General features: G+C 41.4%; 1 protein-coding gene across 2 annotated transcripts in view; it reads right to left on the bottom strand.

Annotated features, from left to right (window-relative positions):
• The window catches only part of sptlc2a (serine palmitoyltransferase, long chain base subunit 2a), a 116,244-nt gene extending 91,619 nt beyond the window's left edge, over positions 1-24,625 (bottom strand). For both annotated transcript variants that reach the window (XM_072568158.1, XM_072568159.1), the window contains exon 1: positions 24,154-24,625. In XM_072568158.1, coding sequence (XP_072424259.1) covers positions 24,154-24,288 — 135 coding nt within the window. In that variant the 5' untranslated portion in view covers positions 24,289-24,625. The remainder of the gene's footprint in view (positions 1-24,153) is intronic.
• Positions 24,626-25,091: the final 466 nt, after the last annotated feature.

Below are 25,091 nucleotides of genomic sequence, written 5' to 3'. Positions count from 1 at the left end.
TAATATGTTAACAGTCTGGATGAAGGAATTAAGAGCAATGTTGCTACGTCTGCAGATGACAATGATAAGTGGACAGTGTTATGGACCAACCCAGATGCCCCCCAGAACATTTCAAGAAAGTAGTCCAGACTTTAACTTTTCTAATTGTTTTAAGCAGGTGTATTGTGGGTATTCTAGGAGTGATGCAGTTGGCCCAACCCCATAGTTCTAAACACCATAATTTATTTACAGACTACTGAATGAAACACGATCAAAAGGAGAACCAAATTTAGAACAACAACCTACTGATAACCCAATTGACATTATTGCAATTTAATGCTGCTGCTCCAAATTCTTGCAACATCCCCACAAACACCCCTTGGCTAACAAGGTAAATCAAACACAGATTCTTACAGGAGAGAGATGTCAGACAGAGGGGACTAGCATGGCGCTGATTCTTTATGATCCCTCTCGAACAAAACCAAGGACCAAAAGAACCTTGTTAAAGGGGCAGTATCATTACAACAGACAGGCAGCGCTGGGAAAGTGACGAGGCTGCAGAAGGACTTGGAAAGGCTGGTGACTGAGTAAAAAAGTGGCAGATGTGGGAAATGTGAAACTATACTTACATGGAGTTCAGTGTGGGTAAGTGTGAGGTGATTCACTTTGGTAAGAGTAACAAAAAGATGGGGTACTGGGCTAATGGTCAGATTCTTGGTCATGTGGATGAGCAGAGGGATCTTGGTGTCCATGTACACAGATCTCTGAAAGTTGCCACCCAGGTAAATAGTGCAGTGAAGAAGGCATATGGCGTACTGGCTTTTATTGGTAGAGGAAGAGAGTTCCAGAGTCCTGAGGTCATGTTGCAGTTATATAAGACTCTGGTGCGGCTGCATCTGGAGTATTCTGTGCAGTTTTGGTCGCCATACTATAGGAAAGATGTGGAGGCACTGGAACGGGTGCAGAGGAGGTTTACCAGGATGTTGCCTGGTATGGTAGGAAGATCGTATGAGGAAAGGCTGAGGCACTTGGGGCTGTTTTCATTGGAGAAAAGAAGGTTTAGGGGTGACTTGATAGAGGTGTACAAGATGATTAATGATTTAGATAGGGTTGACCATGAAAACCTTTTTCCACGTATGGAGTCAGCTAAATTAAAGGGGTGGTAGGTATAGGACAGATGTTAGGGGTAGATTCTTTACTCAGCGAGCCATGAGTTCATGGAATGCCCTGCCAGTAGCAGTGGTGGACTCTCCCTCTTTATGGGCATTTAAACGGGCGTTGGATAGGCATATGGAGGATAGTGGGCTAGTGTAGGTTAGGTGGCACAACATCGAGGGCCAAAGGGCCTGTACTGCGCTGTATTTTTCTATTTCTATTTTCTATATACTCTTTGATAGGAAGAATAGAGAGACAGACTATTCTATAAAATGGAAAAACTTCAGAAATCTGAAGCACAAAGGCAGTCCTAGTTCAGGATTCTCGAGGATAACTTGTAGGTTCATTTGGCATTTGGGAAGGCAAATGCAATGTTGCATACGTTTCAAGAGGGCTGCAATACAAGAGCAGAGATGGACTGGTGAGGCTGTGTATGCTCTGGTCAGACCAAATTTAGAATATGGAGCAGTTTTGGACTCCATATCTAAAGAAAGGATGCGCTGTAGTTGGAGGGGGTCCAAAGGACATTTGCAAACATGACCACTGGACGAAGAGCTTGGCATATGTGGAGCGGCTGAGGACTTGGACCTGTAACTGATGGGCATTTAGAAGGATGTGATGCTTGGGGGAGGCGGGTGTATCGGATTGAAACTTACAGAATACTGACAGGCCTGGATACTGTGGCTATGGAGATGCTTCTACTAGGAGAGATTAGAACCAGAGTGCACAGCCTCAGAATGAAGGGACAACTCTTCAGAACTGAGATGAGGAGGAATGTCTTCAACCAGAGGGTAGGTAACGTGTGGAACGCATTGCCACAGAAGGCTGTGGAAGTCAAGTCATTGAGTCTTTAAGAAAGAGATAGATTGCTTTACAAATCAAGCAGCTATCAAGGGTTATGGGGAGAAGGTAGGAGAATGGAGTTGACAAACATATCAGCCACTATCAAGAGTGGAACAGTCTCAATGGGCCGAATTGCCTTATTCTACTCCTTTATCTCAGTCTAAGGGATCTGTTAGCTACCGAAAGCAAACTCACTTTGCATGTTTGCTAAGTGGACTTCATATTTATAATACTTGCTAACTAAACATCTTGCACCTCAATCTGCATTTGGCACAATAATATTACTGCAAACTTCAGGGCCTGTAAAGTGATTATCACTGTGACCACATCACAAGATAGGGAACAGAGTCAAATTTAATTCGATCCTTAACATAATTAGGTTAGTTTAATTGTCAAAGCCTGGCAAACTGAATACAGTTCATAAACTTCAAGATTTTAATCCCACCCGCTGTCAAATCAGAAGGACTCGAGCTTTTGCTTTAATTAAAAAGTCAGCATTTGTAATTATTCATTTCCCTTCCATTCCAGCTAGTTGCAGTATTTACTAGTTCTCTGCTTCAGCCAAAAGAATGTACAGCACTGGGTGGGTCCAGAATGCTAGCAATTCTGAGGATGTTCCTGCAACAAAGTAAACACTTTGCAAGACAAGTAGTACAGATTGGTATCGAATCAAGCTTTATAAAGCACCATCAAACCTACTCGAGCAGTGGCTTTTGAATTCCTGCTATATACAGCCGGAAACAGGTTCGCTCTAGTTTACTTCTTTCCCCACTTCTGTTCTCTGCCATTACTAGTCCATGGCTCTTCCACCCAATTCTGGAGGTTAATAGGATCTGATCAAAAATACAGAATTGAATAGATGTAGAATGCAAAAAGGAAGATTACCGTTATGGAAATGGAATAAATCAATGGTCTCATGTGTTCCAGATTATTGAAAGCAAAGAACACTGCTATACAGATAACATATAGGAATTACTTCCATGCATTCGAACATACAACTTTACAGGAATAGCAACAGCTAGTTCAAAGAATGCCAGAAAAGGGCAAATATTTGATTTAATATTACCACATGTACTGAGATACAGTGAAGAACATTGTTCTATGCGTTATCCAGACAAATCATACTTTTACAAAAAAACACAGTAATAGAACAGAATGCAGAGCGTAGTGTTACAGTGACAGAGGGTGCAGAGAAAGAAATCTAATAGGAGAGATCTGTTCATAAGTCAAATAACTAGGGGGAAAGAATCTCATGAGGAGATTCCAACTAATAGTTTATATTTCAACACATTATGAGCACCTGTGCTCCAAATCTAAATATTGTACAAAAACACCGAAGATACAGAGTACAATGGGATCTTGATCAGATGGGCTAATGGGCTGAGGAGTGGCAGATAAAGTTTAATTTAGATAAATGTGAAGTGCAGCATTCTGGAAAGGCAAAGCAGGGCAGGATTTATACAGTTAATGGTAAGGTCCTGGGGAGTCTGGCTGAACAGAGACCTTGGAGTGCGGGTTCATAGTTCCTTGAATTCTCTGGTAAATAGGATAGTGAAGAAGGCGTTTAGTATGCTTTCCTTTATTGGTCAGAGCACTAAGTATTTCAGTTCAGGTCATGTTGCTGCTGTACAGGACATTGGTTAAGCCACTTTTGGAATATTGTCTGCAATTCTGGTTTCCTTGCTATAGGAAGGATGTTGTGATACTTGAGAGGGTTCAGAAAATATTTACAAAAAATGTTGCCAGGGTTGGAAGATTCAGCTAGAGAGACGAGGGCTATTTCCCCGGAGCATCAGAGGCTAAGGGGTGAGCTTATAGAGGTTTATAAAATCACAAGGGGCATGGATAAGGTAAATAGACCAGGTCATTTCCCTGGGGTAGGGAAGTCCAGAACTAGAAGGTATAGATTTAAGGTGAGAGGGAAATGATTTTGAAAAGGGCAATTGTTTCTTCAGAGATGCGTGTATTGAATGAGCTGTAAGAGGAAGTGATGGAGGCTGGTACAATTACAACATTTAAAAGGCATCTGGATGGGTATATGATGAATAGGAAGGGTTTAACGGGATGCGGGCCAAGTGCTGGCAAATGGGACTAACTTAAGATACCTGGTCAGCATGGATGAATTGGACTGAAGGGTTTGCTTCCGTGCCGTACATCTCTATGACTCTATAGGTGAGCAATAGTTCCAAATACTTCATGTGCTCTACAAGCAGTTGTAATGATTGAATTTCATACTTGCATCCCACAGCTTGGAAAATTTGCATTTCCACCACAAACTGCGATGCCACTCTCACAGAAAAGGTTCTTTATTTCTCTAGTCTTAGCACCACCTTAGCTTCCAATCGAAGCAGGTCTTTATTTAATTTCCAGTTCTTAAAACAAATTCATGGGATATGGCTGCTGCTGATGCTGCAGTAAAAATGCCCAGCCCTCTCAAGGCAGTGAATCACTGGAGACTTCGTGGTGTAGGAGGGAGTTATAGAATTTTGATCCAACAATAGTGAAGGAACAATGTAAGTTTAAGTCAAGGTGAAGTGCAGCTTTGAGGGGAACTTGCAAGTGGTTATGTTCCCTGTACCAGTTACCTTTATTGTTCGGGATAGCATATTTGTGGGTTTTTGAGGGTGCTGTCAAAGGTGCCTGGATGAGTTGCTGCAATGCATTTCATCAATCACACTGTTGTACTGTTTCAAAGCAGGAAAGGAAATGACTGTTGTGAATGGGGTGCCAAGGAGGCTGCTTCATCCAGGATGGTGTCAAGCTGGAGTGCTGTTGCAGCTGCACTAATCCAGCCAGTCCTCACATTTGTTTGCAGCCGATATGTAGGCAGTCAGGAAATGAACTACTTGGTGCAGAACTTTAGGTTCCCACATGCTCTTGCAGCCACCATATTTATATAGCCAGTCCAGTTCAGTTTCTGATCAATGACAACTCTCAGGATGATGGAGATAAGGCTTCAGCAATGGTAATGCCATTGCATGCCAAAAGTGATGGTTAGATTGCCTCTACTTGGAGATGGTCATTATCTGGCACTTGAGTTTCACAGACATTACTCATCACACCAAACCTGAATGTTGCTCACGCCTTGTTGAATGTGGTCAGCATTTTGAGTTACGAATGATACTGAACTTTGTGCAAGCAGAGAACTTCCATACTTAAACTTATCAAGCAATCATTGATGAAACAGCTGAACATTTTTGGGTCTAGAACAGCTCCAAGTAACTCCCTCAGTGATGTCCTATAGTTGAAATAATTGAAACTAGCATAACCACCTTTCTTTGTACTATATTAAGTATGACCAGAGCCTTATAGAGCCTCTGAAGTACATCCCTTCTTTCTATCCCTCAAAAAATAAATGCCAACATTGCAGTTGCCTTCCTAACTACTGAATTAACCTGTAGGTTTACTTTGTCCAGGATTCTGGACTAGAACTCCCAAGTCTCTTTACACTTCAGACTTCTGAATGTTCTCCCTATTTAGACAATAGTCTATGCCTCTATTCTTCTTACCAAAGTGCATGACCTCACACTTTCTCATTGTACTCCATCTGTCACTTCTTTGCCCACTCTCCTAACCTGTCCAAATCCTCTGCAGCCTCCCTAACTCCTCAATGCTACATGTCCCTCTACGTATCTTTGCGTTATCTGCAAACTTAACCAGAATGCCCTTGGTTCCTTCATCTAGATCAATAATGTATAAAGTGAAAAGCTGTAGTCCCAACACTGAGCATTGTGGAACACCACTTGTCACCGGGTGCCATCTTGAGAAAGACCCTTTTATCCCCACTCTCTGCTTTCTGCCAGACAGTCAAGCTTCAATCCACGCTAGCACCTTGCCTCTGACACCATGGGCCCTTATCTTACTCAGTAACCTCCTGTGCGGCACTTTGTCAAAGGCTTCTTGGAGTTCAGGTAGAGAACATCCATTGGCTCGCCTTGGTCCAACCGACTCGTTACTTCCTCAAAAGAATTCCAACTAATTTGTCAAGCATGACCACCCCTCAATGAAACCATGCTGACTTTGCCCTATTTTACCACACATTTCAGTGTTCAGAAATCGTATCCTTCACAATGGATTCCAGGATCTTATCCACAATCAAGGTTAGGCTAATCAGTCTTTTGCCTTACTCCCTTTTTAAACAGGGGTGTCATGTAAGTGATTTTTCAGTCCTCTGGGACCATCCCTGATTCTAGCAATTCCTGAAAGATCACCACTTATGCCTCCATGATCTTTTTAGCTATCTCCCTTCGAACTCTGGGGTGTAGTCCATCTGCTCCAGGTGACTTACAGACCATCAGACCATTCAGTGTTTCTAGCACCTTCTCCTTGGGTGATGGCCAAACTCCGTTCTGCCCCCCCTCGAATTTGCGTGATATTACTAGTGTCTTGTCCCATGAAAACTGACAAAGTAATTCAGTTCCTCAGCCATTTCCTTGTTCCCCACTACTATCTCTAGCATCATTTTTCAGCAGCCCCAATGTCTACTTTTGCTTCTTTTGCCCTTTATACATCTAAAGAAACTTTCTTTTCCCTTTATATTACTGGCCAGTTCATATTTAATCTTCCATCTTTTGTTTTGTTGCCCTCTCTTTGTAAGCTTCCCAATCCTCTGGTTTCCCACGTTCCTCCACCACATTATAATGCTTTCTTCTGCTTTTATACAATCTCTGATTTCCCTAGTCATCCACGGTTGCCTCATCATCCCTTCTTTTTCCCCCTTGGGATGAATCTCCGCTGTCTCCTGAATCACTCCCAGAAACTCCTGCCACTGCTGTTCCACTTTTTCCAGCTAGGCTCCTCTCCCTGTCGAAAAGTATGGCACTGGAAAAGCAAAGCAGATCAGGCAGCATCCAAGGTGGTGAGTTGACGTTTCAGACACAAGCCCTTCCCTCGCCTGTTCAATTCTACCGAGCTCCTCCCTCATCTCTCCTAGTGGAAGGATGTTGTGAAACCTGAAAGGATCCAGACAAAATTTACAAGGATATTGCCAGGGTTGGAGAGTTTGAGTTAAAGGCAGAGGCTGTATAGGCTGGGGCTGTTTTCCCTGGAACACTGGAGGCAGACAGGACACCGAACAGATTTATAAAATCATGAGGGGTGTGGATTGTGTAAATAGACAAGGTTTTTTTTCCCTGGGGTGGAGGAGTCCAGAATGAGAGGGCACAGGTTTAAGGGAAGAAGGGAGAAGTTTAAAAGGGGCATAAGAGGCAATTTTTTCATGCAAAGTGTGGTGTCTGTACAGAATGAGCTGCCAGAGGAAGTGACGAAGGCTGGTACAACTACAACATTAAAAAGGCATCTGGGATGAATATATGAATAGGAAGGGTTTAGAGGGATATGGGCCAAGTGCTGGCAAATGGGACTATATTAAGTTAGGGTAGCTGGTTAACACGGACACGTTGGGCTGAAGTGTGTTTCTGTGCTGTACATCTCTATGACTCTAAGTTGTTAAAAATACTGCAGTACCATATTGAGTTTTACTCATTTTAAAAATTAAACACAGTTACATAGGACAAACAGGTCATTCAGCCCATCAGATCTGTAAGTGTATTTTTGCTCAAGACAGCTCTGATCCACCATCACAACATTTGCTTCTATTCTCTCATGTACCCATGTGGCCTCTGCTTAAATGCATCTGCACTACTTGCCACTTACTGCAAGCAGGAATTTTACATTCTTGCCAGGTTTATAGAGGTTGCCAATGATGGAAGAAAGTAAATCCAAATGTAGAGTTTAAATGGACTTCCCAAACCACCCCCACCACACCAAATTCCAGGTAATACAAGTTTTGACAACTGTTTGCATTTTACCTATCATTCTGTCTCAAGGTGGCATAACATAATGATTAACAAGTACCTTTGTGGGTCTGCAGTTCACAGATAATATTGTTACACAGATAAGGTGCTAATGAGAGCAAATTAAGTAATCAGAAGTCACAAAAAAGGTGACAGCAAGCATGAGACACTCAATCAAATTGTGCACAAAGAAATAGTTCATTTTAAAACACAAAATGAAAGCAGTCAAAGAAAAGTAGTTCAGAAGAGTCTTCAGAAACAATACCACAGGGATATCTGAACAAAGACATGGAGACATAATCACATGCCGGGTATAAAGTCACATAAGCTGTCCTGTCCTTGTTTTTGCACATTAAAAATTTCCATCAACATTGCTAGTAATTGCTAGTGTAACATTTTAATTACATTCTCCTGAGAGAGTTGGTACGGAGCATCTGAAAGGGTCTGTTTACAACATATCAGGTCTATGCAATTCCCTTAAAGGTATGCACATTCAAGTTAATGGAAAAAGTGACTGCAGATACAGATTATCTTCAATTTTCATATAGTTTGCATTTACAAAAAGTCATTGGACATCCAAACAATCTTAGTCATAGAGTTACATCCAAAATATCCACTATTGCATTGCAAAAGAAATGACAGATAAACACAAAAAACTTCATTACTGAAAGACAACGTGCAGGTGAGGTCTTGGTCTAATGCCTCATACAAACAAGAGTACATCTAATAATGGAGCCATGTCTCTGGATAGGGCTGAAACTTACAGCCTTTGATTAGAGGCAAGAGTGCTGCTAATGACCCACCGCTAATAAAGTGGGGTCAGAAATTAATCTGATCATACCTTAATATATTTCAACATTTTCGCTGAACGTAAATTTAACACTCCAAATACTACCTGAGCTCTTTGCAAACTAAGCCATAACAGCATAAGATATCGGAGCAAAATTAGGCCATTCATCCCATCAACTTCGCTGTTATTCGATCACCTGTTTCTCAACCCCATTCCCCTGCCTTTTCCCTGTAACTCTTGATTCCCATACAAACCACCCTTTGCTTTAAATACACAATGATTTGGCCTCCAGTCTTAGAAACATAGAAAAAAATACAGCGCAGTACAGGCCCTTTGGCCCTCGATGTTGCGCCGATCCAAGCCCTAACCTACACTAGCCCACTATCTACCCCTAACATCTGTCCAAACCTACCACCCCTTAATTTAAAGCTATGCCCCCTCGTAATAGCTGACTCCATACGTGGAAAAAGGTTCTCATGGTCAACCCTATCTAAACCCCTAATCATCTTGTACACCTCTATCAAATCTCCCCAAAACCTTCTTTTCTCCAATGAAAACAGCCCCAAGTGCCTCAGCCTTTCCTCATACGATCTTTCTACCATACCAGGCAACATCCTGGTAAACCTCCTCTGCACCCGTCCCAGTGCCTCCACATCCTTCCTATAGTATGGCGACCAAAACTGCACACAATACTCCAGATGCGGCCACACCAGAGTCTTATACAACTGCAACATGACCTCAGGACTCTGGAACTCTCTTCCTCTACCAATAAAAGCCAGTACGCCATATGCCTTCTTCACCGCACTATTTACCTGGGTGGCAACTTTTAGAGATCTGTGTACATGGACACCAAGACCCCTCTGCTCATCCACATGACCAAGTATCCGACCATTAGCCAAGTACCCCATCTTTTTGTTACTCTTACCAAAGTGAATCACCTCACACTTACCCACACTGAACTCCATTTGCCAACTTTCTGCCAGTTCTGCAGCTTATCTATATCCCGCTGTAACCTGACACATCCTTCCTCACTGTCAACAACTCCACCGACTTTCGTATCATCCGCAAACTTGCTCACCCAACCTTCTAGCCCCTCTTCCAGGTCATTTATAAAAATGACAAACAGCAATGGTCCCAAAACAGATCCTTGCGGAAGACCGCTCGTAACTGCAGCAATGAATTCCACAGATTAACAAACCCTTGGCTGAAGAACTTCCTCATCTCAATTCTAAAGAGACGGCCCTTCGCTCTGAGGATGCATCCTTGGGTCCTAGTCTCTCCCACTAGCGGGGTCATCTTCTCAATATCCACACTATTCATTGTGGACATTAAGACGACATTCTTTCTTGGATATGGGGCACAAACTGCTCATAATATTCAAAACGTGGTCTGACCAGAGCTTTATACACCCTCAGCAGTATATATCTGCTCTTAGCAAAAAGATGTTTTCTCACATCTGACAGGCTAGTTCCTTGGCTTTCTTTGTCATCAAGGAAGGTGCCCCAGAGGCAGAAGACTTTGGCTTTTAATACATTTATCACCAGACAATCCGACAAAAGAAAACATACATGCCAAGTGTCCATGGAGAAAAGGCCTGCCTTTAAAAATAAAAGTCATGGGAAGATTTTTATGGGCAAGACATTTGTCTATCAACAAAATATATATTTTCCTCATTTAAATATATGGTCAACTCCCTCAAAAATTATACAGAACTGAAAAGAAGCCTCAGATTAGTGAATACAGGTATACTTAATATTTTTGGGATGGCAGCCTGTTTAAATCAGTGAATTTCCAAGTATTTATCACCAACATACAGAAAGTGAAAGGGCTAATGCAAAAGATGTTTTATAGAACAGAAGTGAATTCAACCACAATGTCAGTAAATAAGTAGACTTTTAAAGCTTCCAAAATCTCTCTAAACTGGGAGGCGTGTTGAGCATATAGAAAAACAATTCTGGAGACCAAAAAGGGTCAGCCAGTTGGGCTTTAATAGTCTGTGGTGATATTGTGTCTGAGATAATAACATTTGCTTCAACATCGCAACGTTATGTTCAAGACCCACACCAAAGATGTGAGTACATATTTGATGACACTCAGTGCAGTGCTGACAGATCTTTTAACTCAAGGCTCCATTTGCCCACTTAGGTTGACAGAATACTCCATAACACCACTTAGAGAGGAGTGAGCTAGCTGTTTGCTAATCAACATTTATCTCTGAACCATGGTTGGTTACTTCACTTTTTTTGGAAACCTGGCTGTATCTAAGTTGGGAGCTACTTCTGCTTATATTTCAAACCTGTAATGTGTGTTGGGACAACCTGAGAACAAAAAAAGACTATGCAAATTCAGGATTTCCTACTTCTACAAGCAAGTCAGATCATTTTTTGAACATGAGTACTGCTTTGAAAGTAAGAGCCACAAAATGTTCAATGGTATTGAGCATTTTGTGGTGTACCAAGAGACAGTGAGGAAATGTCCAAGGAGTTCCAAAGGACGATTAGGATGCAATGTCACCAAAATAATGTTAGTACTGTAGAGATATAGGGGAAGGTTGCCCGAATAGAAGTGTTGGATGTAGATTTGCTCGCTGAGCTGAAACGTTCATTTCCAGGCATTGCGTTACCCTACTAGATAACATCTTCAGTGGGCCTCATGCAAACCAATACTAAAATTCCTGTTTTTTATTTATGTGTTTGGGTTTCTTTGGGTTGGTGATGTCATTTCCTGTGGCGAAGTCACTTCCTGTTCCTTTTCTCAGGGGGTGGTAGATGGGGTCTAACTCAATGGGTTTGTTCCAGTTGGAGTGCCATGCTTCTAGGAATTCTCACGCATGTCTTTGTTTGGCTTGTCCTAGGATGGATGTGTTGTCCCAGTTGAAGAGGTGTCCTTCCTCATCCATATGTGAGGATACTAGTGAGAGAGGACCATGTCTTTTTGTGGCTAGTTGGTGTTCATGTATTCTGGTGGCTAGTTTTCTACCTATTTGTCCAATGTAGTGTTTGTTGCAGTCCTTGCACAGTATTTCGTAAATGACATTAGTTTTGCTCATTGTGCAAGACCCTATACAGACATTCATTAGCCACTGTTTTAGTGTGCTGGTGGGTTTGTGGCCTACCATGATGCCAAGGGATCTGAGTAATCTGGCAGTCATTCCCGAGATGTCAAAACTCACTAAGTGTGTTCACAGGAAAGGCGCTCATTAAGGACACCAAGATTTAGAATTTCTTTCTACTGGGAGAAACAACATGCATCAAGTGCCTGGAATGACAGGGACAACATTCACTGTGGTCTATAAAGTGCAGATGCAGGTTAGAAACAGTACTATACAATAGCAAATACATATGGAACAATTTTCATTTCTAACCCATTACCATATACACAGGCCCAAGTACTGACTGAAATTGAATAAAGCCAGTTCAATTTATATAACTTGGCCACTGTTCAATAAACTGGATCTTTGCATGTGAAAAAGTAGATGAATGCAAAATATTGCAAACAATAAAAAATTGATTTCAGCACAATTTCTTTACTATGACAGAAAAAGTTACTTGATTCAGATGGCAGCTAACGCTGTAGTTTCACAAGCAACAGCATTTAAGCACAATCCATCACACAGCAGTGCTGCATGAACTGCTGCACAGTTAGTCTTTGACATATTGAACCAATTTCTGTCAACAAACCAAAATTTTAATTATTTTCGTAGATGGCTACAAAATTCACAAGATCCTTGCATGCTCAAAACGAGAATTTGCTGTATCTGGGATGTGAACATTAATTAACTTCTCTATTTGGTTACATATTTGGCTATTTCAAAAGTAATTTGGTGCAAGCAAAATGCTTTGGAATAGCTTGAAGCTGTGACAAATTCAAATTCTCTCAAGGGTTTAACAATCATACTAAAGTGAGGCTTGAAATAGCACAGTTCCAATTTGCAGATAAGGTTTAATGACATTATCCAAGAACACTCCCTTATACAGGTGCAAACCAACTCTGCACACACCGTACAAGTTCTCTTGTTGCAAAAGCAGCATCAGCCTAAAAATGACCAGGCAGAACTCTTGCACTTAGGAAAGGACATACATTTGTACAATGCTTTCACACTACTGGAAGAGTGCAAAACTCATCACCACAATGACTTGCTCTTTGTCCTGACCAGGTTTTTTTTTGTAATGCTGTAAAATGAAAACTAATAGCTGCCAGCACTTCAGGACAACTCAGTACACATTCCTTTGCTCCTCCAACAATGTCACTGCATCTTTTAATCCTCCCACTTTCTTCAAGTCAAAGATATTGCTATGGGGCTTGGAGCCAGTCTCAGAGGTATACAGAAGATTCCATATTCCAGTACTACAAAGGTACCTCCCTCAACACTTTGTGGTACATCAATTACATAACTGGTGTTGCTTCACACTAGTCGAGAATTAGAAAATCAATTTGCATCAAATTTCCATATTCCCCTCAGCTTCACTTGGCCCATCTGACTCTTCCCTTCCTTGGAGTTTTGTTTCCATTTCTGAGAGTAGAGTGGCTACTGATATTCATTACAAGCCCACTGATTCCTACAGTTACTTTGACCATGCATCCTCACACTCTGCCTCCTGTAGGGACTCCACTGCATCTTTCCCAGGTTCTCATTCCTGTCACCACCCTCCATGAGGGTCTTAGACATCCACCTTTTTCCTCAACCTAATGTTCCCTGTTACGTGGTTAACAGGATCCTCAGCCACGTCTAGCCCATTTCCTGCACCTTACCTGTTTGCTTTCACATCAAGGATAGGGACCTCTTGTTTTCACTTTCCACCCAGTCTCCAGAGTTGAAACATCACAAGCTGTCAATTCCACCACCTTTTGTGGGATAGCACTAGACATTGCCTCACTTGCCAACATTCCCCAGGGACAGTTTCCTCAGGGACACGCTGGTCCATTGCTCCTCCATTCTCAATAGCTCCTCATACCCTCGTGGCACTTTCCCATGCGCCTGCAGGAGATGCAACACTTGACTGCTTACCTCCTCCTTCCTCACTATCAAAGGCTCCAGGCACACCTTTCAGATGAAGCAGAGATTCAATCTACTTGTTTTCACTACGCACATGGTCTCTACACTGGGGAGACAAAACAGAGACTGGGCGATCACTATGCCAAACATATGCTCTGTTAAAAATGACCAAGTTTCCAGCTACATTCCACACCATGTGTGTCAGTGCTCTAAAGCTCAATGCAAGCTGGAGAACAACAGATCTTCAGCTTAATAACTTACAGTCCTCAAGAGTTTACCAATTTCAGTGTGAACATCTCCCTTCATGCTCATCCCTGTATGGAGTATTCTGTATGGATTGCTCCCAGGACAAGCAGCCCACTTTCAATCATTTGAAATTCCTGCCTTCACCTATTCGGCATCCACTTATTCACCAGCTTGCTATCAGCAATCTCTAAGTTTGCTTCCCTTCCATCTCTCCCTGATTCGTCTCCATCTATTTACTTTTCTCCTTTTCTACTCCATCTTCATCATAATTGCAGTTTTTCAGCTGCTTTCAGTTCTGACGAAGTGTGACTGAACTCAAAAGATTAACTTTTTCACTTTACATAGATGCTGCCAGACCTGCTGCGTATTTCAAGCACTTGTTTTGGTCACTGGATCTTTTATTGCAGAACAATGACGAGATCTTTGCTCATTTCAACTGAATGCTGCATTCCCTCAGCACTGGACTGAGTCAACCTACACTAAAGCCCAAATCTTTGGAGTGGGACTTCAACTCATCACCTTTAAACTCAGAAGTAGATGTATTACCACTGAAACATGGTTGACAACACAGCATTTCACCCTGCCATCCCTCCCCAAGAATAATGAACAATACTCTATCCATATTTTCAGGCTAATATGAGTTTAGAAAATATAAGTGACACTAATCTTTTGAGATCCCACAGTCTGACTCGTGGTAATTGACACACCAAGTTCCCTGCTACATGATCTGCATCAGTGTTTAATTTAGCAGATCTGCCTCAGTTTGCTTTGAACCTGCAATGGAGCTCACAAACATAAGCAAATGTTATGTTAATATTAACCACCACTAACAATAAATAAAAAGTTGGTAAAGTGGATGCTAAAATAAAACAAAGTGCGGTAAAACTTAGCAGGTCCCACAATATCTGTGGGGAGAGAAACAGATTGGACAGAGTCCAATCTAAATCCTCTTTGGAACAATGAAGACACCCAAACAAGCGTGAAGAAAAATCATTTCGGATTCAAAACATTTATCTCCAACAAACAGTGCCAGACCTGCTACATTTCTCCAGCATTTGGTTTTTATCACTGCTATCAATGTTTGTGCTTGTCTGTGGGGACATGGGTAAAGAGAATTAAGAGATTAGAGTCAGAAGATCAAGACTTTGAACAAGGTTTCAGAATCAGAAAGGAGAGTGGAAGTGAGCAATATGTCTATGAACCCAGCTTCTTTACTTACAATAGATATGGGATTCAGGGGATCTGCCTAGTTCTTCAGCAGAAAGACAAGTTAATAGGGGTGCGTTGAAAAGGACATAGGTACAGAAGAAAGATCAGCAAGGAAACCAATCATGTAGACATTGACATGTACATGAACGTTGCAACAAAGAACAAAAAGTTAAGGGAGAAGCATACAGTAATAAATGCAGAAGCTGGCAATTCTTGGCAAAGAAAATACTGAGAGTGAAACTAAGCTAAGGCTAAACAAAGTTGAAAAGTTCTCACTGATCATGAAGGACTGTTCCAGAAGTCTCAGGAATCTGTGGCACATAAGCCAAGGCTGTTGTATACAGCTCAAGTCTTCACCACACTGAACAGCTGTTAAAGGGACAGAAAGACTAAGTCAATGGAGTTCAATATAGAGATGTGTAAGGCATTTTGATTTTAGAAAAAGGATAAATTAGATTTCAATTTAATACGAGAGACTAGGAAGGGTAGAGGTAGAAGGGATACCCACATGAAGCACAAGGGTAAAATTGCCATTGCCAACCAGTACCACAGAGCTGCTTTCCCAGAAAAATGACTAGTGGTGGTTTAATCAGAGGGTCACCATGTCTCATGTGCAGGTCAAGACTGAGGAACCAGGGTCTTAATGATAACCTCAAACAAATCAATTGCACAGGTACAAAATTAATATTAAACATGAATGTTGGTCAATATCTCAAGGGATTTGGAATTCAAAAGAAGGTGTCAGTGATGCAGTATGCTGCTCAGACATCATTTAGGGTATTGTGTTGGCTGCTGGATGTTGATCTTTTGAAAAGAAACTGCTTGGAGGGAAAAGAATGCACAGAGTCACTAGATTGCTATCTAGATTTATTGGGTGAAATTGGGAGTGCATATTACTTAAATTTAGTTATATTCTACTGAGTTTAAGATAGACTTCAAATAGAAAATTTGATAAAGTGGATTCAGAGAAACTACTACTACTTACAGGATATCTAGGACAAGGAAACAATTAAAAATACATTTAATTGTTGAGTGAAGTCAGAAGTACATTTTTCATGCCAAAGGTAGTGAAAATCTGGAATGCTCTCCAAAAAGCTAAGGGCATTTAACTGAAACTTCCAAGATAGTGATCAAGTGTTGTTATGGGAAAGAACCTATGAGTTATGGAATAAAGATAGAGGTAAATTGATGGGAGACAAATGCTAATGATCCAATAGAGTGCTCATTCCTATAAACAGAAAGAATCTAGGATTTATCAAAGACCTGATGTTAGACAAAGAATCTGATTGATTCACAACAGGAACAGGTGGCACTTTAAAAGTGTTAGGAGTCTCAACAGTTTTGCTTCCAAGATAAGATTATTTGATCCACTATAAAAGTACTCAATACTGTTCCAGCAGAGAAAAAAAAATCGAAAAGTTGATCCATAGGTACAGGTTCCTAGATAGCCAGAATGTGAAACAATGTTAGCAATTTAGCACATTGCAGCAGGGATACAAAACAAGAGTCCACAAGTTCAAACAAAAACAGATGTTACTGGAGAAATGCAACTGGCTTAGCAGCACCTGTGGAGTTGAAACAGCCCATCTAAACAGTTCTGGAGGAGGGAGGCTGGACTTGAAACATTAACTTCTTTCCAAAGATGCTGCCAGACCAACTGAGGTTCGCCAGCACCTTCACTGACATTGCCAATGGTTATTCTAAAATTACTAATTAAGAAGTTGAATCCAGAAGACTATAAGATCCCAAACCAAAAGATGTACTGTTCTTCAGGCTTGCGTCAAACCTTGTTGGGGCACTGCAGCAGGCCTGAAATAGAAATGTTGGCATGGGGACATGGTAGCAGGCAATTGGAAGCTCAAGGTAATGTTTACAGACATAATGTAGGATTTCCACAAAGCAGTCAGTCTGTAGTTTTGTCTCCTCAACATAGTGAGGCAACATTGTGAGCGACAACAAACTAAATGAAATGAACTGCAGGTAAATCTTTGCACCTGGAAAGTGTGTCTGGAGACTTGGATAGTCAGGATGGAAGAGGGAAACAAACAGGTGTTGCACCTTCTGCAATTGCATGGGAAGTTGTGGGGTTCTGGAGATGTTGGGAGTAGAGGAGCGGACCAAGGTATGCCAGAGGGAATGGTCCCTGTGGAATGTTGACAAGGGAGGGGAGGGGAATATGTCTGGCAGGTTGGAAAACGAATGCTATTAACCGTAATAGCATTATTTCACCTTGATAATAAACGTTCTTTCATTTCAGCAATCTAGACCTTAAGGTTTCCAGGTATTGCTTAGGGAAAAAGTCATGATTTCAGCTCCTTTATAATTTACAGTACTAGCTTCAACTGTTTGCTTCTTCACAGATTTCATTTATTCAGCTTCCCCTAGCTCTGTGGGGTCATTATAACCACTGCTTACTTACAGATATGATCATCTCTAAGAGGTTTGGTAGAAACATGGATACAATAGTGGATTAGTGATCTAGAGGCCTGGTCTCATGTTCTGAAAGCAAATTGAAATCTCATCGTGGAAGCTGCAGATTTTGCATTCAGTTAATGAAATCTATCTGGAACAAAAAAACAGTCTCGATAATAGCGTTCGTGAATAATTGTCATAAAACACCCTCAGGGAGACTAATATTAGGCCAGGAATTTTGCCATCCTTATCCAGATAGATCTCCACACAATTTCAGTCCCACAGTCATTAATTGCTCTCTGATATGTCCAAGAAAGCCACTCAGTTATTTCAAGGTTCAACATCACATTCTCAAGGGCAATATATACTGGCCTTGACACCTGAATGAATTAGCAATTTAGAAAAAGCAATATAATCAAATAGTCTAATTATAACTATGATGTCAAAACACATCTAATGATAGTTGCACAATTATATCAACCACACAACTCCAAATTGATCTATTTTAATAACTTGGAAATGACAGAGCTAGTTTTACATATGAAGTATATAGAACCCATATTAATACAGCACACCTTTAGAAACAAAGCAAAATCCTTCACACATCACTTTTCAACAATATAGTATCAAATATCACTTTTCAATAATCCTGTATATTGATCACTGACTTGATCAATCCCGTGATCCATAATGCATGTGAACTACTGAATAGTATTTATCAGCACTTTGTGCCACGTGTCACCAACAAGTTGCTCAGGCTGAGTAGTGGTTTTCTTTTTTGCTCCTCCCCCACCCCCAATTATGAAATGGCCAGTACTGTTATGACACAGCTCTGGAGCAGTTGAGGTGTAAACCCAAGACTCTGAACTGGTCACTAAAGGTTACTGCTATAACAATACAATTAGATGGGTGCGAGTTAGTACTATGGAAATCTGCTTGCCTGAGTCACTGCGAATAATAATCCATTTAAAAAGCTTTCCTTTTACTGGTCAGACTTCCCTGAATTGAATGCAAATTATTTCAACATTAAATAATACAAGGTAGAATGGCAAACATAGCACTGAGGTGACTTTGCCAGCACAAGACCATGATAAAGATGGTCACATGTTCAATGTTTCTCTAAATGACAGAGAGCTGGGATGACAAACCTCGACTTCAAACATGAAATGAAGGTTCTACACATTGATTCCTGGACCTGGGAGATGGTGGAAGACAGGGTAGAACGGTGGCATTACATGTATGCTAACAACTTGGCAAAAGGTGTCAAAAACCCACAAACAATTCAAATGCAGCACTTCTGGAAAATCCTGCATCTCATGGATAGGTCCCTGCAGTCACCAGCAAAAGTGCACCAGCATATGAAGCATTTCCAATGGATTTGATTTGGCAGTCCATCATCTTACATAGAAAATAACAACCATCTTTGGCAGCATTTGCAGTAAGACAAACAGTTTAAATTAATAGCATCAACATTTGTCTTCACTGAAACATTTGCCCCTGAGCAGAACAGTCTAAGGAAATTACTATTAAGATCCAAAGTAGTACTACAAAAATTTAAGAACAGTTAAGAATTCTGAAATGAAAAAATCTTGGCAAAATGTCTTATTTATTAGTTAAGTTCAGCAAGTCGGAGGCAGAATGCATTTAGTGGTAGGTGGTGTGCAATAAAAATTATTCTCTGAAACAATTGCTCCCTTTTTTACATGGAGATCTAAAGACAAATTTATGTAAATCATTGGTGACTGGAGATGAGCTGGGTATTAATGGACTTTGCAATGTATCAGTTATATTTTGGCAAATGACATACTTGTCCCTTGAGAGTTGTCACTGATCTGCAAGTACTGTGCCATGTGCCTGAGTATTTACAGATTAATTTTTGAATATGCAGACCCAGCACCAAGTCCAACAATATTAAACTATGGTTACGTGCAGAATTCTTCAGTGAACGTGTCAAAAAAAGCTTTGTTATTTGACACTTTAGAACAGTTAGCCAAGTTGTTCCCATTTAGCTTACTTTTAAGGTAAATAAATATGACACAGACCACTGGCTCATAATGCTACAGTTTTACTGTAATGTCTTCACAAATTTACCAATGAGCTCTTTTGCGTCAGAAAAACCATACTGAATTAATGCAAATGAAAACCAAAACCGATACTGCCTTGCTCATCACCAAGCATAAACCATGTTGATCAATTGAAAGCTGTTCAATCTCTAATCCAGACAGATAGTACAGCACCTAATAACTCTAGCAGAAGGCAAAACAAACTTTTGGTTTACAAAGAAAACACTCTCTCAGGAAACTAATTATTTTGAGTAAGGAATTTTTATATATTATCTTTAAGGTAAGACTTGAATGACATGCCATAATTAGCCTGACCATTCTGGATCTGTTTCTGGGTGTGGTATTCTAATCATACTCAATACAATCACAGAACAAGTTCAGTAGCCTAATATATAGGTTAGATGCCAAGTGAAGCATGTTAACTAAACAAAACTGTGGCAAAAAGCCATCAACATCAAAACAATAAGCAACCCACCATTATCCAAAAATGCAATTACCTAAGAAAGAAACTGCTTACAAAAAACTTCTCAACTGGCTTATAACCTTGCAATTGTTTTGAACAGGTCAAAAAAGGATTTGCAGCAAGCAAATGAAGCTTTTTCGCCCCTTAATTCAACAGTTCCATTGCAATTTAAAGTTTTCGCAAAGCCTTTGATTATGTAGTGCAACTACTGTAACCAATCCCTTCCCAAATTCTAGTCTGGATTGCATCCAACTCCATTTAACAAAAGCTCAGTGCAAGAAGAATTTAAGAATTCCATTTACAGTCTTACACGAAACAATTACTCAGATTCTGACAAATAAAAATTCTCAAAAGGAATCTTGAGCAAACATAAAAGAAACTTTGCAGCCAAGTTGTAAAGTGTGGCTTCCTGGTTCATTATATCAACATTTCATAATTTATCTAAACAGAAAACACAAACAGGTATCTTGGATGATTAATGAATTTATCCAGCAAGAGAATAGAGTATTTTATTTTGGAACTGAATTAGCTGAAGTTAACACTAAAGGAACTACCAGCTGTCTGGAAATACTACTGAGCTCCATAGTACCACATGCTAACAGAGGGGATAGGTAAAAATTGTCAACACTCTAGATACAAGACAAATACAATCTTTATGGAAAGTAGTTATTTTTTACGTTATCCCATCAAGAGTTGAGCCTGACCTTGTTTCAGGCTCACTTTCTACCTAGTTAAATCACAGCAATTATTTAAATTAGAATATTAAAAGTGGGACCGAGAATTTACAGATCAAATGTGAATATTAAGTTAGAATTATAAATAACATGTAATAATAAACTATAGAAACCCATTCATATGGTTGAGTAAAATGTGTTATCGACTTTGCTGGAAGTGGATCAAATAGAGACCCAAAGGGTCTTAATGTTAGCTCTGAAAGACGTGTGTGTGCGTGTGTGTGTGTGTGTGTGTGTGTGTGTGTGTGTGTGTGTGTGTGTGTGTGTGTGTGTGTGTGTGTGTGTGTGTGTGTGAAAATGAGGCAAGATTAGGTAATAAAGTAAGCAAACACATGCACATCAATGCAAATAGTTCTCCTGTCACTCCAGTAAGATAAGAGAAAGTGAGGCCTGCAGATACTGGGGATCAGAGTCAAAGAGTGTGACGCTGGAAAAGCACACCAAGTCAGATAAAATCAGAGGAGCAGGAATGATGAGGGGCTTATGCCTGAAACGTCAACTCTCCTACTCCTCGGATGCTGCCTGACCAACTGTACTTTGCCAACACCACACTGACTCCAGTGAGATACTCACCTCACCATTCAAAACTTGGCCTCAACCGGGACCTTCAGGTGACCCCATTGCACCACACACACTCCTACAGTCCCTTACACTCTCACATGAGCTCGCTCTCATACACACATACCCGCATGCAACCTCTCCCAGACTTCTACCCCTGTACACTCGCAGACACTCATACCTCCCTCCTCTCCCCCCCACCTCCTAAAAACACACAAAACGTTTGTGGGGTGATTTTGTACTTACAGAATTACATTTTATTTACTCAAATGGCATAAGTCCACGTAAGATTCGGTAAATCCCTTTTTTAAGAAATAGAATCAGTCTAAACATTGGGACACAGACAGCCTCACACAGGAGATCTCACACTGTCAATGCATTATCTGAGACGACATGGCACCTATTGTTAAAGTTCGCTCGAGAATGTCATTTTAAAAAAGGTTCTGGGATTCAACACAGCCATGCTAAAAGATGAGAGACTTAAACAATCCAGGTATTTTTCAATATATAATTTCAGTTTTTTCACATTTAATGTTCATTACAAATTCTGTGTCTTACGATCTTAAACTCGACAATCACCTGATAAAGGAGCAGCGCTCCGGAAGCTAGTGCTTCCAAATAAACCTGTTTGACTATGACCTGGTGTTGTGAGATTTTTAAACTTTGTACACTTAGTCCAACACTGGCACCTCCAAAACATTTCTTTGGGAAGGAGGGGCTCGAGGTAAGACCTCTGAGTGGTACAAGATCACAACGGGCCAAGAAAACTTGAATAGGAAGTATCAACTTCTGCTAGCAGAGACTAAAAATAAGGGTACAAAAACTTAAAGTAATTGGTGGAAGGATGGATGATTTGAGGAATCATTTTTCGCTCAGCGTGGAGGGATCAGGAACTCATTGTCTGAAAAGGATGGTAGAGGCAGAAACCTCACTGACTTTAAAAGAATAGCTGGACAAACATCAAGATGCCTTCAAGGGCTACAGACTGAACTGGAAACAGAATTCAAACTGGATAACACTTTCGTCTGATATAAACAAAATGACTTGAGTGACCTCAAACTTGTTTATGTTTCCACATGGTCCTTACATATTTAAGTTATTTGAAAAGGTACCATCTAGTGCAATGGAATTTTGTTTGGTAGCTCCCAGATAAACTAAATATCATATGAAATTTGCAGTGACAGCTCTGACATCAACTGAAAACCAATGACAAATACCTGATAATGGGCATCCCAATCGTGTAATTTTCTCTCGCATGGCACACCTTTGTTTTCTTATAGTTAAGATTTTTATTGCGCAAAAATACCTCAAAACTTACAAAGTGGTTTCAAAGATAACCAGTCTTTAGTTAGGTTGGCAGCGCCAGACTAGTGAAGTTCCACAGGAGTCAGTGTTGGGACCAAAACTGCTATGTCATATTAACAGTCTGGATGAAGGAACTAGGGGCATTTGCACAGGATGCAAAGAAAGGTGGAAGGACAGGTAGCGTTGAGGAAGCAGGGAAGCTGCAGAAGGACTTGGACAGGCTAAGAATTGGCAGAGAAGTGGCAGAAGTAACATTATGTGCTTTGGTAGGAAGAATAAAGGTGAAGATTATTTTTTTATTATTAGATTAGATTACTTACAGTGTGGAAACAGGCCCTTCGGCCCAATAAGTCCACACCGCCCCGCCGAAGCGCAACCCACCCATACCCCTACATCTACCCCTTACCTAACACTACGGGCAATTATTTTGTAAATGGGGAAAGCTTTGTACATCTAAAGATCAAAAGGGACTTCAGAATCTTGGTTTAGGATTCTCAAGGTTAGTATGCAAGTGCAATTGGCAAGTTAGGAAGGCAAGTGCAACATTAGAACTTATTTTGAGAAGGCTAGAATACAAGAGCAGGATGCACTGCTGAGGTTATACAAGGCTTCAGTCAGGTTGCATTTGGAATATTAAGAGCAGTTTTGGGTCCCATATCTAAAGAGTGATGTGTTAACCTCAGAGGGGTTCAGTAGAGGTTTAAAAGAATGATTGCAGGAATGAAAAGCTTGTCATATCAGGAGTGCTCAAAGTTTGGGAGATTTGTAGCTCGGGTGCTCGTTGTTGTGGTTGTGGACTCTGGGTCTGTACTCAATGGAATTTAGAAGGATGAGGGGCATCTCATTGAAACTTACAGAATACTAGAGGCCTGGATAGCGTGGACACGGAGAATATGTTTCCACTAGCAGGAGACACTAAGACCTGACGGCACAGCTTCAGAGTAAAGGGACAATGCTCTAGAAAAAAAACCAAAAGCACTGCACATACTAAAACAAAAACAGAAGCTGCTGGAAAAGCATAGCAAATCTGGCAGCATTTGAGGGAAGATGGAGTTAATGTTTCAGGTCCTGTTCTGAGGAAGAGTCACCAGGCTCAAAACATTAACTCCGATTTCTCTTGACAGATGCTGCCAAACAATGCTTTACAACTGATAAGGAAGAATTTCTTCAGCAAGAGGGTGACTAATCCATGAAAATCATTGCCACAGAGGGCTGCGGGGGCCAAGTCACTGAATGTATTTAAGACAGAGGTTCTTGATAAGTAAAGGGATCAAAGGTTAGAGTTAGAAGGCAGAAGAGGGGTGAAACACATCAGCAATGATCAAATGATGAAGCCACCAATCTGCTCCATCTTATGGGGGTCCTATATAACACAAACTTAATAGGTCAACATTAGCCATGTCCTGCTAAACTTTTTTCTGACATTTCCATACAGGCCAAGGCTGTATCAAGTTTGTACCAAATCTGAACCCTAAGCCCCATGATATCCTTTCCACAATATGCCCAACTTTGAGCATCTCCCTGCTACCTTCAATTACACCTGCTCACGTTAAACCCCGGTTATTGGGGCAGACCCCCGCCCCCTCCGCCAGGGCTCTGCCTTACCTTCCCGTTCTGGGCGAAAGCGGGTTTCACGAAGCCGTTCTTCCTCGCCGCCACCTTGCCCTCAGAGTGGGCCTTCTCCATGAAGCCGTTGACGGTGCTGTAGATGTCCCCATTGGGCGCCAGCTTGCTCTCCATCGCCGCCAACACCTCCCCCCTCCTCCTCCTCCTCCTCCCGGTTGTCTCCGGCGGTCGCGAGCTCCGACCCTTCACCCTACACGGTCCGCTTACAATAACTGCCCCTACTCGGTCCGCTTTCTTCCTGCTCCCTCGCCCGTTGCCCCTCTGAGGTGCGTTTCCCTTCGACCGTTGTTTTAATCTGTTTCTCTCCCCTCGGGGGGGGGGGCACTTCCCCTTAAGATGATATTTTTTTTTCCCCACCCCTGGCCTTTCACGGTAGAAACGTACACAACCCCCCTCCCAACAGCTGTAAAGCTCGCAAACGAACGAAGGACTGACTGACCGACAAACACCGGAAACACGTCACGTTCCGGGCTTCCGCCAATTGCCGGCCGCCTTTCCGTCACGTGCGCGCACCATCGTGACGTTTAGTGGGCGGGGCTACCAGTTCCAATGCCCCGCCCCTCCCCTCCCCTGCCCGTGAACTCGAGTAACCCCTGTGTGCCTCAGGTTTAGCAGTCACTGAGTTTCAGCCAAATAGACAACGCTGGGGCAAGTGTTTTAAATGGCCGGGCATTAGTCTTTTGTTCTGAAGGAGGGTCACCGGAGTCGAACAGTTAACTCTGCTCTCTCTGCATAGATGCTGTCCAACCTGCTGGGTTTCTACAGCAATTTATCTCAGATCTTTAGCATCCGCGGTTCTTTGTTTTATATCATTTTCTTTTCTCCATGTGTCATTTCAGATCCCCCAGCTTCTACCGTTTATTATGGTAAGATTTATCCCGTTCAAATAGTTGATCCAAGCCATGCCGGAGGCGAAT

This window comes from Chiloscyllium punctatum, chromosome 4 (assembly GCF_047496795.1).
Source record: "Chiloscyllium punctatum isolate Juve2018m chromosome 4, sChiPun1.3, whole genome shotgun sequence".
Lineage (NCBI taxonomy): Eukaryota > Metazoa > Chordata > Chondrichthyes > Orectolobiformes > Hemiscylliidae > Chiloscyllium > Chiloscyllium punctatum.
Note: the sequence above shows the minus strand (reverse complement) of the source record. Positions and strands in the feature narration are given on the sequence as shown.